This window comes from Barbatula barbatula (genome assembly GCF_947034865.1).
Source record: "Barbatula barbatula genome assembly, chromosome: 3".
In the NCBI taxonomy this organism is placed as follows: Eukaryota; Metazoa; Chordata; class Actinopteri; order Cypriniformes; family Nemacheilidae; genus Barbatula; species Barbatula barbatula.
Window position 1 is genome coordinate 28,042,582 of NC_136764.1, and position 16,353 is coordinate 28,058,934.

The following is a 16,353-nucleotide window of genomic DNA, read 5'->3' on the forward strand; positions in this document are numbered from 1 at the left end:
TTACACAACTTAAATGAAACAGCCATGAATTTATTCATGTTTGAAAATAAAAAAGCTGAATAGAATGACTTATGTTGTCATTCCTCATCATTCACATTGCTGTTCACATGGTTGATGCTCAGGAAGTTTTAGCAAGATTAACTTACTGATACTTAAAGACTGAGCTATTTGTATCTACATACAATGAATGAATTATAACAAAGCAGCTTTTAAAATGACATGTCATTGTTACGGACCGACTGGACATACAAACAAAAAAAAACATTTGTCTGTAATTCTTTTTATGTCTTACAATGAAAACATTAAATATGGAAAGTGGCTTTCATTTCATTTTAGGTTTGGTGAACTTGATGGATGAAAGTGAAGAATTGAACAAATCTGAGAAAATCATCAGAAGCCTCATCGTTTCAGAATGAAAGAAATATCTTCAGGTTGCTTTTCAAACAGAAAAGAAACCAGAAACCAACAAAAAGCATTTTTTGCCTGTCATCATTGTGAAGAGGTCTTTGCACAAAAAGGGAACTTAGAGATGCACATAAGACTCCACAATGGAAAAAAACTTTTCACCTGCCCTCAATGTGGAAAAAGTTTCTCGTTCAAAGGAAAACTTGAAGAGCACATACAAATCCACACCGGAGAGCGTCCATATTCATGTCTTGAGTGTGGAAAGAGTTTCACACAAAACAGTAGACTTAAGGACCACATGAGAGTGCACACTGGTGAGCGCCCGTACACATGTGTTGAGTGTGGAAAGCGTTTCACACGGAGAAGTAGTCTTAACATTCACATGACAATTCACTCTGGAGAACGCCCGTACAAATGTGTTCATTGTGGAACATGCTTCAAACACCAAAAAAGACTTAAGGACCACATGACTATTCACACTGCGGTGCGACCTTACACATGTCCACACTGTGTTAAGGGTTTCAAGCGCGCAAGTCATCTTAACGTTCACATGAGAATTCACTCTGTGGAGAATCCATACAAATGTCTTAAGTGCGGAAAGACTTTCACAGACAAAAGTAATTTTATCGTCCACACGAGAATCCACTCCGGAGAGAGCCCATATTCATGTCTTCAGTGCGGAAAGAGGTTTACGCAAAGTGGTAGTCTTAAAATTCACAGAAGAATTCATTCGGGTGAGCGCCCTTTCACATGTCCTCAGTGTGGAAAGAGTTTCCCACGCAAAGATATTTTAAAGATGCACATGAGAATTCACTCTGGAGAGCGCCGGTACGCATGTCCTCAGTGTGAAAAGACTTTCGCTTATAAATATAGTCTCCAGGTCCACATAAGAATTCACTCTGGTGAGCGTCCGTACACATGTCTTCAGTGTGGAAAGAGTTATACGCAGAGTGGATGCCTTCGGCGACACAAAAGAATTCACTCTGGAGAATCCTCATACACGTCTTCAGCATAGAAAGAGTTACACAATTAAAGAATTGTCACATGAATTTATGGAATACCTACAAAATGGGGATGAACCGATTTAAAGCTTACAAGATGTGTATCAACACAAGTTTCCACTTGTAATTTAATGTCACTTCCACTAGCAGACACTGCGTCCACCTCTCATCCAGGGCTGTGTTTCCCAAAAGCATTGTAACCTTAAGTTGATCTTCGAACCATTGTCACCAATGGAGCTACGATCAACGTAGGCTCACGATGCTTTTGAGAAACGCAGGCCGGGTCACTTGATTAAAAGTGATCATCTACAATAATTTTCCCATCTTTGGAGGCCTTCAGATTTTGATGATTACTCATTCTCAAGGCTCAATCTCTACCACAAAAAAATCAGTTCCTCATCACCAACCCATCTGCGTGATAAAACAATCTGATTCTAAGAAATTTATTATACGTAATTGAGAGGATATTTAGTGTTGCAAACCAGAACGATGCCGCCTCAATGACAAAACATTTGAGGAACTGTTGACCATTAGATGCAACAACGTTACCCTGTAAAGTACTTTAATAAATGATAATTGCATTTACCAAAACATTGTTTCAATTGATTACTTTGAAATGAAGATATAGCTAATTATTCAACATTAAGGGAATGTATGCTTAATTTTAGTGTATGTACTTCTATTAGGAAGAAAAATGTATGTTAAAAGTATCACATTCTCACTGACATAAGAATACATTTCTCTGAATTGCAATTAAGTCAATTCCACTTCCTGTAATTCCAATTCAATTCAACATCCTGTAATGTTGAGTCGATTCCAATTCATTGATTTAATTCTGAATTTTGCACAGCCCTGATCCTAACACGGGATACTGACGGGTAACCATGGACCCTAGTCTGAAGATTACAACCTCAACAGAATAAAATAACAAAAGTTTTTCAGCTATTTTAAATTGGATTGGAAAGACGATGCACATAAGCAATTCTAGTCGTACGAATAATAACCATGGATTTACTACAAATGTATAAAACACTTTCACTATAATAATTTTCATAAAGTGTGTTCATCAGTCATATTCGTTTAAAATGCAAAATCAACAGGTATGTACTATGACCAAGTGTGAGAAAACAGGACTGTGGACAGTTTCGAAACACTATTTTTATAGAAGGAAGAAAATCTGTTTAAAAACGTGTGGTTTTAGAATTTGAGCCCTTTTAGTTCATTTAATTGATTTGTATCTAATAGTGGTTTTTAATAATTTTTTTATATATTAAAATACTGCCAAATAGTTTATATGTATTTACATTAGTATTTACAACTCAAACATCCATCCATCTTCTGCTATACGGTCAGTTAAATGTATTAATTTAAAGATAATAAAATGAATGATGCTTGAGGTATGATAAGGAGGATGTGAAGTTTAAAAGAACAGTACAATATTAGTATGTGGCTTATAAACCTTTGTGCGCTCCTATACAATAGGGGGCGATAAAGCCCCGTCTACGTTGGTTAGCCAACCGCCTTCTAGAAACATACTAGAAGCACTTACTGTTATGACACTGGACGAGAGATCACAAGTTGTAAGTTGTTGCTTTTACAAATCTTTGATCGGCTTTTGAGGAAAGTGTGAATTTACGCTGAAGTTTCTGGATATTCTAGTTTACTAATTATATATAAAGCGACAAAGAAACACAGATGAGTGAAATATATGCGGATTAAAAGGCGGCAGCTTGACTTATTTTCTTATTAATAAATCGAGTGAACAGTGCCACGTTAAGCGTTTGCGCAACGATAGAACCATAACTGTCTAAATTTTTGAAAAAACAATACATGTAAAAATAAAACGCGCTTAATAAACACTTGTATCAAATTTGTTGATCAAATAAAAATAAAGAAACACACATGTCCCATATTATCAACCCACACAACAATATAATTAATAATAATCTTAAATTACAAGTCACAAACATACAACAATAAACTAGAAAATATAATCATTATTCCTGAATAATAGTCAGCATATCATATACATAAATAATGTACGTATGTTAAGACCACCAGATCTATGGATGCACTGTTTGGAGCTTCAAAAAATTAGCCGCTATTCTACTGCTTGGAAGAAAATTGATATGTGGTATTATAACTCCGACGGCATTATTCTTCAAGAAAGTCAAACCATTGTTTACACCAGCAAGCGCTCATTGCAGAGGAATCTGTGTTGTAAATTTCAGTCTCTGCATTGGCATTATCACCCCTTGGTGTTTATTTCAACTTTAAATTACAGAACTTTGCATCCTTTAAATTTTAAAGGATAAACGGGTGAAGTCGTGGATACCAATGACTTCATTGGTTCGCTTTAGTCTGTAACATTCTTTTTCTAGTGTGCTCATTCATATCGAAGTTCTATTTCTCTCTGATAAGCTCCGCAGCCGATTTGACATGCAGAATCAACAAAAAGATTGCTGACGTCTGACTAGAGGTAACAGTGCAGACCACACCAACAAAAATAAAGCCAACCGACGCTTAAAAACCATCTGACATTTCGAAAATGGCTATTTTAAACAGTGACACAGGGTCTGACTGTCGCCGGTCAATGGCGTCATATCCCTGCTACACTTTGTTACAGCCTTTACGGACTTAGAAACATGATTAACATATCATCTCGTTCCCGTCTGATTGATGGCCATCAGCGGTGGAGTTGAAGACAACAGATCCCATCATTCCACGCTCCTTCACTGCGTCAAGCTTCTCCATTATTGTTGTTTTGAATGTGCACCCTCTAGTTGCAGATTTAACAAACTGTGGCTTTAACACACCAAATTCACGAATCCTATTAGGATTAAATAACGCAGGGGTCATTGTAACACGGATATTTTACATAGTTATCTAGGGGAAAGCAGATGACAATCATCTGTGAATTTGTGATAAGTATTGATGTATCTTCGTAGAGATATTGGACAAACTGTTTTGTCGGCAATAAAGTAAATTTTAGTTTGTCCCCCTCTCACCCCTGGATGTTGAACATGAGCATGTGTGTGTGCAAAATGTACGCATCTATTGTGTGATACCTAACTACGGGTACCAGGTTTTTTTCTGAAACTTTGGAAACGCCAGTATAGACGAGGATAGTTTTTGTCTTAAAACGCCATTTTAAAATGAAAAGCCACTAGTATAAACGGGACCTTATTCGTGCTAACTATCTTATCGAAACTAGATTGTGAGTTGCTTCACATTAATGCGAATCACTGCATCCCTTGATGATGCCGAGTGAGATAACGTAACCTCGACTATGACGTGTAAAAGTTATTTTTCGGTTATCACCAGAGCGTTGCACTGCATTGGCAAGCCTTGTTATGTGATATTTACATTTCATCGTACAGTGAGAAACAAACAAACAAACCGCTTGCATTATACGTCCTCATCGTTTGACCTTATCGTTTGCTCATCTTTTTGGTAGAATGTATGTATTTCATGCCGCCAGCACAGTATGTGAAAACTTTAGCTTTGGTAGTGTTTTTGTACCTATATAAAATTGATTTGACGGAATATATTTGACTGTATATGTTTAAACTAACAGGTTTCAGTAAAAGGTTAACAACGGACAGCAGTAAATAGTTCATTTGAGACATTGTGATGATGTCAAATGACATCAAACAAGCAGTGCGACGTGTTGCAGTTTATTATAGATGTCCATCTAAACAAAACATATTAATATTAAGAAGACGTGCACTGCCGTTGCAATGAATTGCGAGCAATGCAACAAAATATATGCGTTCCCCTGTTCAAGTAGATAGGACTATGGACTTGCTATGATGTAAATAACTGCCCAGAGGTGTTCCAAACAAGGCCGCCGGACTTTAATCTAACACATCTAAGTTTACAAACAGTTCACTCCCCTTTTTGCTAATATATCTTGCACAATGTAATTTTCACACTTAATTATAAGCATAATGCATACTTTGCCTAAAAGGTCATTTTCTTGTGATTTTGACAGATTTGTTCCTCTGAATGGCCCAAACAGAAATTCTTTGACAGTGTTGTAAAAAATGGAAGTTGTTAAAGAGGATGATCCAGAGCTGTGCAAAATGGAAAAGGAACAAACAGGTTTGTGTCCATAACTGTTATTTTATTAATGATTAATGATAACATTAAAGAAATAATAAAAATTCTCTCATGTATTGAAGAATGTGTATTTGAATTTACATGCTTACAAGGTCTATATACATTCTGCATACATTCAAACATGACATAATCTCTGACTACACTCAAAATATTTTTCCCACAAACATATCATTTTGCTTCAGAAGACATTAAATAACTCTTTGATGGATCATGCGCTGTACTGTATGTGCTTTCAGTACTTTAGAGATTGGGCATTATAAATAATACAAATATATTGTGCGTGTGCTCACGTCTTTTTCACTTTCTGCGTGCTTGATATTTAGCATGCCAAATATCTCACAGACATCTGTGATCTGAGTTCTTCTTACTGACATTTTCCATTTTTATTAGTTTTTATTAGTTGATATGAATGTCAATATATTTTCAATATGAGTTTAGACCCAATCATTTGCTCGTCCTTTTGGTCGAATGAATGGTTGGAAGTACCTCTAGAACAAGAAAATCGGTTAGAGGGGCTCATTTCTAAGCAAAACCGATTAATCTCTTCTAAGCACACCATATCACAGTATTTCATTTACCTACAATTATATTAAGATTTAATGGTCACTTTAAGGATTTAACATAAGAGTGACAGAACATAAAACATGTCAAAATACACGCCTGATGACTAGTTTCATTTTAGATCTGGTGCTGGAACTGAAATATGAAAGCGATGAACCGAATGAAGATGAAGAGCAACATCAGCACCACAAACCTCATGATTTAAAAACGGAAGATATGTCTTCTGGTTCTTCCCAAATGGAAAATACTTTTACAAAAGGAAGGCAAAAATCTGAAAGCAGAAAATCTTTTAGGTGTCCTCATTGTGAAGAGGTTTTTGGACGAAAAACAGACCTTGAGCTGCACGTAAGAATCCACACTGGAAAAAAGCTTTTCATCTGCCCTCAGTGCGGAAGAAACTTCTTGTACAAAGGAAAACTCGCAAATCACTTAAGAATTCACACTAGGGAGTGTCCATACACGTGTCTTCAATGTGGAAAGAGTTTCAGACACAAAGGATCGCTTAAAGACCACATGAGAGTGCACACTGGAGAGCGCCCGTACACATGCGTTGAGTGTGGAAAGAGTTTCACACAGAGTAGTAGTCTAAACGTTCACATGAGAATTCACACCGGAGAGAGCCCATACACGTGTGTTCAGTGCGAAAAGAGTTTCACTTTTAAGGGTAACTTTAATGTCCACATGAGAATTCACACCGGAGAAAGCCCATACTCATGTCTTCGTTGCGGAAAGAGTTTCGCACACAAAAGTAACTTGAAGGATCACATGAGAGTTCACACGGGCGAGCGCCCATACACATGTGTCCAATGTGGAAAAAGTTACACGCAGAGCAGTCGCCTCACGGTCCACATGAGAATTCACTCTGGAGAGAGCCCGTACATATGTGTTCAGTGTGGAAAGAGTTTCACAAGCTCAAGTATTTTAAGCGACCATATGAGAATTCACACTGGAGAGAGCCCATACACGTGTGTTCAGTGCGAAAAGAGTTTCATTTACAAAAGTAACTTGAAAGTCCACATGAGAATTCACTCCGAAGAAAGCTTATACACATGTCAGCAATGTGGAAAGGGTTTTGTGCAAAAAGGAGCACTTAAGGAACACATGAGAGTGCACACCGGAGAGCGTCCGTACATATGTGATCAGTGTGGAAAGAGTTTTACACACAGTGGTAGTCTCAAGGTCCACATGAGAGTTCACACCGGAGAACGGCCGTACACTTGTGTTCAGTGTGGAAAAAGCTTCGCTTGCAGCAGTAATTTTCGGGAACATACGAGAATTCACACTGGAGACTAGAAATGCAGACCTTGAGAGTCACATGACAGCTTGCTTTCAGCGTGGGAAAGGTTTTACACATTGCTTTGACCTATAAGGATGCAGACACTTCACGCTTTTGGAAAATGGATTACACCACTGTTCAAAATGTGACAAGATTCAAGTAGGCAGGACATTTTTAAATCCATGGATTATTCCACGTGTAAAAACGATTGTTAAGGGGCGGTGTGTGGTTCTTTCTCTCGCCTCACAAGTTAGTTTTGCAATGAGTTTATCGCGAAAGTAGTAGCAGTAGTAGAAGTCAAGTCAAGTCGGGAAGATTTAAAACTGCAGTGACAGGTTTAAGAGGTTGTAGATGCCTATTTGTGATCTTAATTCAAATCTGAATCTAGTAAAACATGTAAATATGTGCAATGCATTTGTATCTGCCAATGTATTTTGTAAATGAAATTCAGAAGACAGGTTTGTGAGTTTTGTCCACGAGTGCAAATCTCAACATTCAACTTCAGTTTGTTATTTTATAGGTGTTCACAATGGAGTATACATTTTAGTGTACAGGTACAAACACTTACTTTACAAATTCACAAATTAAAATCCACATGTTCTCAATTTTCACTACATCACTGGTGAGAAGTATTTTGTGTACTTGTTAAAGTCTTTAGTAGAGCCAGTGACTTGAAAGAGCATGAGGAAAAACATGAGGGCGTTCCTGCTGGAGAGGAGCCCTCAAGTTTGCCATTTTAGCAGTCAGTTTATATACTGTCACATAAGGTATTGACACAGTGGCGAAAGACTATCCTTAAATCCAACACTTCAAGTAACATATTTTATTAATTGCAATATTTGTCCATGGTAGCTTTGGGCAAATGTTGTGAGCATTTTTACGTGTCAGATTTCTCCACATTTAATAATACAATAATTTTCAGTGATATTAGTACATTTGCAATAAATTGCTCATGTTTGATGGGATTTGAAATGTTTCAGTGTAACTTCAGTGGTCTCGTCCACATTCAAGCTTTAAAATATAAACAATGCCACTATATATTTTTGGTTGCATTATTATGGCACAACACAGTCTCACATCTAATGATTCGCGTTTATGGACACAGATTTTCCCATTTTTCAGCAAGACTTTCAATCTAATGCATTTTAATACGATGTAACTTTCATCAATGCAATCTGATGGTAATTCACACCTATTTTACGAGTTGGCTCACTCATGTGAAATCATATGATCTCATTCGTACGTTTTATTGTGATTTGACTTTGCCCCGTGACGATGAGTTAGGGACGGGCATGGGGTGAGTCTTAATCAATGTTTTGCCACCTGGACTGCAGTTAACTTCCGGTCTGTGTTTGTTAATCGGTCTGGCTAGTGTCTTCTATTGTCTATTTATATTTTAATTAATTGATGTTAATATTAATTAATATTATTGTTTTATTGTATAATAATTGTATTATTTGTTGTATGTTAATTTGATCAAATAAACAATCGGTGCGTCTCAAATCGCGCTCTTATGCACTATTCTATGCCATTTTTTAGTACAAATAGTGTGAGTGCACTCGAAAATCGAAAATCCTCAAAAAAGAAGTGCCCTTATTTACCCTGATGATGCACTTTTTCAACCGAAAACATGAAGTGTGTAAATATGGACACTTCACACACTCAACGTAGCGGAAGGGAGGTGGGGCTAAAAAACACTGCTCAGGCAAAACTCTCCTGCAGAGTGATAACGCTTCAATCTGATGATGACTAAAGTATTACTGGGCAAAACAGATGAAAACTACATGAATTGTACAATGTACAAGTTGATTTTTATTACACACATAGCGCCGTGCGATACACGCCAAATGCGCTCATCTGGGAAACCGATATACTTTCGATTAGAATTAGGGATGCACCGATACCGCTTGTTCTTTTGCTGATCTGATTTAGATACCTGAATTCTGTGTATCGGCCTATACCGATCCGATAGCACTGTTTTTCTTGATCAACATAGGATTATATATATATTTATCTTTTATTGCCAGAGGTGGATAGTACGGAAGCATTCTTACTTTCAAGTACATTTTTTTATATCTGTACTTTATCAGAGTGTTTTTACTTTGGACAAAAAATACTCCTTTAATCCTTGAGTACATTCAAATCTACCACTACCACAATGGAATAAACTACTGTATTAAAGGTAAAAAACTCAAATGTATTCATAAATTGCACTGGAGTATGATATAATGGTTTACAATGTAGTCTCATAAATACTTGAGTAAAATACTACTTTCTCTGTCTATTGCACAAAACTATCACCGTATAAAAGTCTCCAATGCAGAGTGGAACAGACTCGCTCATGTGCATCCGCCACGTGATAAAAAATCAGGCCAAGATTGAAAGTCATAATTATGAGATACATAATCGAAATTATGACTTAATGTGCAACTGCACATTATGTAAATGCGACTCAGTGGTTTAACAAACCAATTGCGACGGGTTATATATATATTTTAGTTCTTTGTTTTCAGTTTTCAGAGATTTAGGAAATCACTGACAAAGAAACTGCATGGGTTCAAATTTAGGAAATTACCATGTGTTTCTTCTTGTCTCTACTAAAATAAATATAGTTAAAGTTAATTCATTCATAGGCCAAAATAAGTCTAAATAAGAAAGAAATGTATTGCTGGTGTGCCTGCACACACAGGGAATATTTTGGTTGGTAATTGAAGCTTCCAGTGCAGATATCCAAATGCATCAGCAGACACATAATAATACGAGTAGAAAATATATAAAAATATAAATAAAACAAATTGTAAATAGACAATTGTACAGAAGTAATATACTGTATGTAAAATAGATTGAAAATTATTGAATATTCAAATTTATTAAAAGCAATATGCCCAGATGCTCTATTACTCCTGAAGCACTGGCCAAAGGGCAACAGTTCAAAGATGTTGTGTCCAGGGTGTATCAAGTCTGTAATGATGGCACTTTACAAGAGTGGGACAGAAAGCACCAATGATCTTTTCAGCAGTCTGGACTATTCGTTCTTGTCCACTTGTGATCAACTGAGTATCCGAGGCAAACCTGACAGGGATTAAAGTGTACAGAACAACCTTTGTTGTGCCCTGTGTGGGTCTTCACTTCAGGTCCTTTGAGCCCAGGAACCAGGAGGACTCCACAGCCAAACAATTGCAACATTTTGTGTGTTTTGGGCTATATTCAATGTACAATGTATATGGAATCTATGAGCTACTGAAAGGTATTTCACTGGTTCCAGATAACATGCAACCTGAAGAAGCCAACACACTACCAGTAATAACCAAGAGAGGCCATTAAAATCATTATATTCAAGATTCCCATCCTCAGTGAGAAAATCACTGCAGACGTCAAACACCAAGGCCACTGCATCTGTTACCCTGCATCTGTTGCAACAAAACACGAGAACATCCAAAAACCTATGGAGTCCTCTTTCAGGTTATTAAGTCATAAACATATCTCCAAGAAAATGCAACATTCCCATTGCTAACATGATGTAACAATATGTAAAAATTTTATTTGATTTATTCATCACGCTGTACAGTACATCAGATCATAGAAGTTCTTTGACAAATGTTCTTTACAATTATGAATAAAATAATAAAGAGATTAAACAGAAATTAAAAAATACAAAGTGTCCATTTCTTACAATAATATACGATTATGCTAATGTAGAACATTGACAAACATTTAAAACGGTCATATTTTAAAATAAATTATTAACTATGTACACAGAGCTGCTTAGAAAGATAATTCAACAAGTAAATATTATGCGTACATTACTTGTAATAAAATAAACAAGAGGGCAAAATATGCCGCAGCTGCTAGAATCATCATAAAAGCAATGCATGTAGAAATAAAAACAGCTGACCTCAATGAGGCAATCTGTGTTTAAACAATAACTAAAAAAAGTGTTGGAACATCCACGATCAACACAAAATCACACTGGTTTAGGTCTTCAAACAACACATGGGTTAAGCAAAACATGAAGGTTTCGGAAGTATCCTGCATTACACCACTATAATGTCTGGATGGACATAATGAGTGATAGTGACACAAACACTGCGATTAAAATGTTGTGAATATTGATCGTTGTTCAATCTTGTGCTTTTTTTGTGCACGGTATCTCATTGTTTGTATTGTTGTATGAAGCTTTAGCAATTTTCATCAGCTGGTTGAAACAAACAAATGTCATAAGAAGCTTTTTTAGCAACATTTTGGAGGTGTAAAACAAAAATTATAATACACAAATGTTAATTACTGTATGTGATACTTACCCTGTTGTTCTGCTTTCCTTCGTTTTCTGCGGGCGCACAATATCCATACTGTCACTGCGACAGCTAAAGGAATCAACAATAAAAGCACCAAACAGTACAGCAAAGAGATTTCTGAAATAACAGAACAAACAACTTGATGTCAGTCACAATAACATTACTATGAAATTAAACATTGCAATAAAAAAAAATTTCAGCCTCATTCCTGCAGTCTTCACAGTGTTTGATGTTGACTTTGATGAGTCAGCCATATAAAACTGGAGAAATATCAGGCGCAAAGCTGACACAGCCTACCTGAATGCGGCTGACATAGATCTGTTATGTTGATACGTGTTGTCTGGTTGCTGTTGAAATTATTTACGACACAGCTGTAAAGGTTATCATCATAATACTCCACTTCCAGTGACAGAGAGAGAATGGTGCTGAGATCGGAGCCACTGATGTTGGACAGTAAATCATTTCCTTTGTAAAAGGAAAGAGTCGCCCATGGCACATCCCTCACTGAACACAACAAAACACATTGTGAACCTGAAGATCTCTCGGATGCTGTAGAGTTGTGTGAAGAGTCATTGGTAATGACTGGAACAGGAAGAGGGGCTGGAAAATAACAAAATAAACTCACAAAGGAAGTGAACCAGTCAGGCTGACTAAAATCCATGATAATTTATGACAATAACATGGCATTTCAAACCCGTCAAACGTGGTCAAACTATTCATTTCTTGTTGTTTAGGAAGTACTGCATAAAGATTGTTCAAACAACAACAGAACACGAGGGAGACTGAAGAATGACATACATGTAATTCAAGTGCGAACTACTCCTTGAAATATAGTTTTATTTTATATGTTGAAAATACTTACTCACCATATACTTTAATATGGAATCTTCTGTACGAAGTCTTTCTGTTGTTGATGATGGTTAATTTATAAAGTCCGGAGTGTTCTGTAGTTATGTTCTTAATGGTCAGAGATCCAGTCTGATGGTCCAGTCGCAGCTGGTCTCCGAATCTCTCCTTATGACACACAAATATTGAAAGCATATATGACCATTTAATGATTTCAGCTACACGAGTGCCTGGACTGTCTGATCCAAACCACCACAAAATGCGATCATTTCTTTGAATTGCTTTGATTCCTGTGTGTAGGGTGACCGACCCTCCCACCATCACTGACACTGTCTTAATGTCATCTGTTGCTGCACCAAACACACCTGGAAAACAAAAACATCATCAATAAATGTATTATGAAAAATAGCTAAATTGCTTTGACAAGATGATGCAAGATTCAGTTTGGTGGCGCATGTCATGCCTAGAGAATCCAATCTACACTCTTAAAGGTTGAACTGTGAAAAAAAGATCAATGAAATAAACTGTTTAAATTGAGAAAATGCAAGTACAAAAATCTGAGTAACTCAAATATTTCTATTAAAATATTAAGTGTATAATTAAAACGATGATTTCCTGATTAAATACATAAATTAAATACTCATTTCGTTAAATAAACTTGAATAATATATGTACATTCTTGAGAAATTAACTGTTTGATTTTTAATCCAAATGTCCTGCTGAAAAAGAATCACTTAAATCATTTTTTACGATTTTATTAAGTTCGTTTAGCGCTTTATTTTGGGCTATTTCCTAAGCCGCTGAATTACTTTTTACAGGGCAATGTAGACACACAGTTCCATAATAATAAATGAATAAATAAAACGTACCGATCATCGCTAGGAATGGCAGATAAAACGCGTTGAGAAGCATTTGCGTAAGATGCTGAATTGTTTCGCACTAGTAAATGCTGATTGTCACAGTTCTTATTAGCGCTTCATGGCGTCCTACACGAATGATTATTGAACAAACCCGAGCATTCGCGCTAAAACACAATGGATGTCGTGGACGAGCCTCCACTCATCTGAACACAGTTTGCTTCCAACGAGTCGTGGGTGGAGTTTCTCTGTGACCCTGTGGAGTAATTGGGCACGTGACCACTTCCGATTGAAACTCGCGCATTAGCTGTGCTCACCTGCGAGAGTGAATGAAGATGAAGAGCTTCGCGAGGAGAAGAAATCTACAGAATTCGTTTCTAATGTTTACGATCGACGCGGAGGACAGAAACGTTACTTAAAAATTCGATAGTTCGGCTTAAATTAATGAATGATTTCTCATGATCATCATAAGGAATTGTGAAATGTTTGGCGATATGTGCACAACAGCATTTAGTCGAGAATAAAACAGAAATGTTGCAGATTGTTTTTCAGTTTTATTTAACATTAAACCCAATGTATTGTTTAATGTACATACATTGCGCTGTGACGTGTGATCCAGCTGCCGTAAGAGAAGCATTTATAATTGTTGGACCGAGTTTGTAAATACCAATTTAGGGCAACCAATTAGCAAGCAATGCTTCATTTGTTTTATTAGACTATGTGGCATAAAAAGGTCACAATAGCAATTAAAGGTAAAATACCACTTAAGCAAAACATGGTCAGGTCAAATGGTCTGAATAATTTGGTTTCAAAGTTTTATCAATTTTACTCGTAGTCCACTGTGAAAAATTTCACTTACAAAAATGAACTACAGCGTCCTTCACTAGTAACAAAGTATAAAAAAAACTATATCCGGTGTCTGAATAATTGTTAGTTTGACTGTATAATTAAATCTTAAAGATGTTTGTTTAACATTTTAAATCGGTTATAAATGTTCTGATTGGATATATTTTGCTCAAACGTTAGTGTAACTAAAATAAAACGTTCTTCTGGACCATTTACATTTTCGCATTTGGCAGATTCTTCATTATACTACACTTTTGTTTCTGTGTGTGTGTGTAATCCCTGGCATCAAACATGGCATTGCTAACACCGTGCTCTTACCATTGAGCTACAGGCAATTGTGGAAACAGTGTTGTCATGCGAAGAGGTTTATAGGTAACAGGACTGAAAATATCATACCAAATAATAAAATATCTTAGACAAAGATGGTGAAACTTTCTGCTCTAAATTTGTCTTGTGGTTTTCAGATGTGGGTGTTTTAAGGTAAAATTACTACAAATGTGTGATTTAACTTAAATATAAGGTATTTTCTTTATGAAAATGTTTTACAGCATAGGAAATGGAATCACACAAAAATGCAAAAAAGATTTCACCATTATATTTAAAGGCACTATGGGAAAGACACTTTGCTTAATAATAAAATGTATGTTTATATTTACATATTTATATTTACAATTAATTTCTATCATTTCTAATAAAAATTAGACATAAAATGTCCTGGGAAAGAATATATTTGATTTTTTTATTATTATACATGAATGATCATGTGACCACGTGAGAACTGAATATTCAGGATTGTAAGATTGCAAACTCACATCTATGAATTCATCTTCATCCAGAATTCAGTAAGCATGTGTCACTTTCCAAATTATATTGAGTCTATTGTGTTTTTATTATATTATGATTATAAATATGAATAAGGATTTTAATGTTCATTGCCATGCATGTAACATGCTAAAATCCATCTAAAAGGACTAAAACATTGAAAAATAAATCAGTGATTTCACAATTTGAAAATGTTGAAATCTTGATTGTTCCCATTTTATTAACTTTTTCTTTATTCCAGACCTGATGGGGGAGAAAGAGGAACGAAACATCATTGTCAGCACTATATGTTTCATAATCTTTCAGCTGCTCATAGACTTGAATTTTTTTTTAAATGAGAGATATACAAGAGCAAAAGTTGAATCGAGAATTCGCAATGAAGACGACAACTTCAAGTGTAACAAAACACTGTGACGTGATGGAAATGCCAAAAGATCTAAATGAAAATGCGTGCTCTGAACATTGAATTGTGGGCCTTAGTGACATTTGTTTTGACATTAGACCTTAATATTCATTTAATATGAAATACACTTCTGGATGCAATGTTTTTTAAATCTTGTCGGTTTAGAGTCATGTTCCCAAGGTATTCTTTCTTTAAATATGCTTTATACAAATAACTGACTTTCTTCAACGAGAAAAATATACTCGCCAGGTATTATAAATTTCTTTTCATAGACAGAATATATTGTTTAGGACAAATTGTTTATTTTTCATTGGCTCAAGTTATTACCCTAAAATATATTTTATTGAAACATTTTTAGTGCATAATGGAGAACTCAAAATATGAATAAGTCTGTAGTGCTGAATTGTCAGGATTTAAACTTTCATATAAATCTATAAAAGCATCTGCCAAATGCATTAATGTAAATGTAACAAACAAATTTGACTGACGATGATTTTATTGAAGTGACAAAGTACTTCTACGCTTGTTCATCATATTACTTAAAGGTACATGAAAATCTCATGCATTAAACAAAATTGGGACACTCTTTTGTGAGAAATCTATACAGCCTCATAAGAAATCTTCAGAAAATTAAACGTACAATAACATTGTGATAGATCAAATCCAAGACATTTATAAACCTTGGAATATATTGAATCATTTCATTGGAGAAATTATCTAGAAATTCTCATTATGAATAGTATAAATAAATTGTCATAATTTTTAATTTAGCGTTTTCGATATATAACACTTAAATGAGATTAGTCAAAGTATTGGACAACTGCTATTTTTACATATAAAGGTTTGTGGATCTCATGGTAACTGAAACAGAAAGCAAGAAAAACAATTATTTAAAAGATCTTTCATGTTCCTCTAAATA

At 35.5% G+C, this 16,353-nt stretch overlaps 2 protein-coding genes across 11 annotated transcripts; one reads left to right on the forward strand and one right to left on the reverse strand.

Annotated features, from left to right (window-relative positions):
* The first annotated feature begins 2,925 nt into the window (after positions 1-2,925).
* On the forward strand, positions 2,926-8,401 carry LOC306891568 (uncharacterized protein). The gene is made up of 3 exons (XM_079451936.1): positions 2,926-2,986; positions 5,401-5,510; positions 6,211-8,401. The coding sequence occupies exons 2-3, from the start codon at positions 5,453-5,455 to the stop codon at positions 7,380-7,382; spliced, it is 1,230 nt and encodes a 409-aa protein (XP_079308062.1). The 5' UTR covers positions 2,926-2,986; positions 5,401-5,452; the 3' UTR covers positions 7,383-8,401.
* Positions 8,402-10,720: 2,319 nt separating this feature from the next.
* Positions 10,721-14,045, reverse strand: LOC306891450 (uncharacterized protein). 10 transcript variants are annotated; one of them, XR_013786349.1, is made up of 6 exons: positions 13,681-13,975; positions 12,817-12,871; positions 12,527-12,674; positions 11,958-12,260; positions 11,667-11,777; positions 10,869-11,560 (listed from the first exon to the last, which is right to left on the reverse strand). XR_013786349.1 is itself a non-coding variant. In XM_079451700.1 (6 exons), exons 1-6 carry the CDS (start codon positions 13,416-13,418, stop codon positions 11,544-11,546), a joined length of 669 nt encoding a protein of 222 aa, XP_079307826.1. In that variant the 5' UTR covers positions 13,419-13,593; the 3' UTR covers positions 10,869-11,543. The 10 variants fall into 10 exon arrangements, 6 of the variants coding, with proteins under 6 accessions (XP_079307824.1, XP_079307828.1, XP_079307827.1 ...); XR_013786350.1 differs by lacking the exon at positions 13,681-13,975 and adding an exon at positions 13,376-13,674; XR_013786351.1 differs by lacking the exon at positions 13,681-13,975 and adding an exon at positions 13,518-13,640.
* Between the last annotated feature and the right edge of the window lie 2,308 nt (positions 14,046-16,353).

What these genes read in the sequence shown, in the direction of transcription:
- LOC306891568 (XM_079451936.1), top strand. Translation starts at nt 5,453, where the DNA reads ATGGAAGTTGTTAAAGAGGATGATCCAGAGCTGTGCAAAATGGAAAAG. An exon ending in AATGGAAAAGGAACAAACAG is followed by an intron (nt 5,511 to 6,210) that starts GTTTGTGTCCAT and finishes GTTTCATTTTAG; the next exon opens with ATCTGGTGCTGGAACTGAAA.
- LOC306891450 (XM_079451698.1), bottom strand. Translation starts at nt 13,418, where the DNA reads ATGCTTCTCAACGCGTTTTATCTGCCATTCCTAGCGATGATCG. An exon ending in GCCATTCCTAGCGATGATCG is followed by an intron (nt 12,872 to 13,375) that starts GTACGTTTTATT and finishes TTTGTTTTCCAG; the next exon opens with GTGTGTTTGGTGCAGCAACA. An exon ending in ATTCCATATTAAAGTATATG is followed by an intron (nt 12,261 to 12,526) that starts GTGAGTAAGTAT and finishes GTTATTTTCCAG; the next exon opens with CCCCTCTTCCTGTTCCAGTC.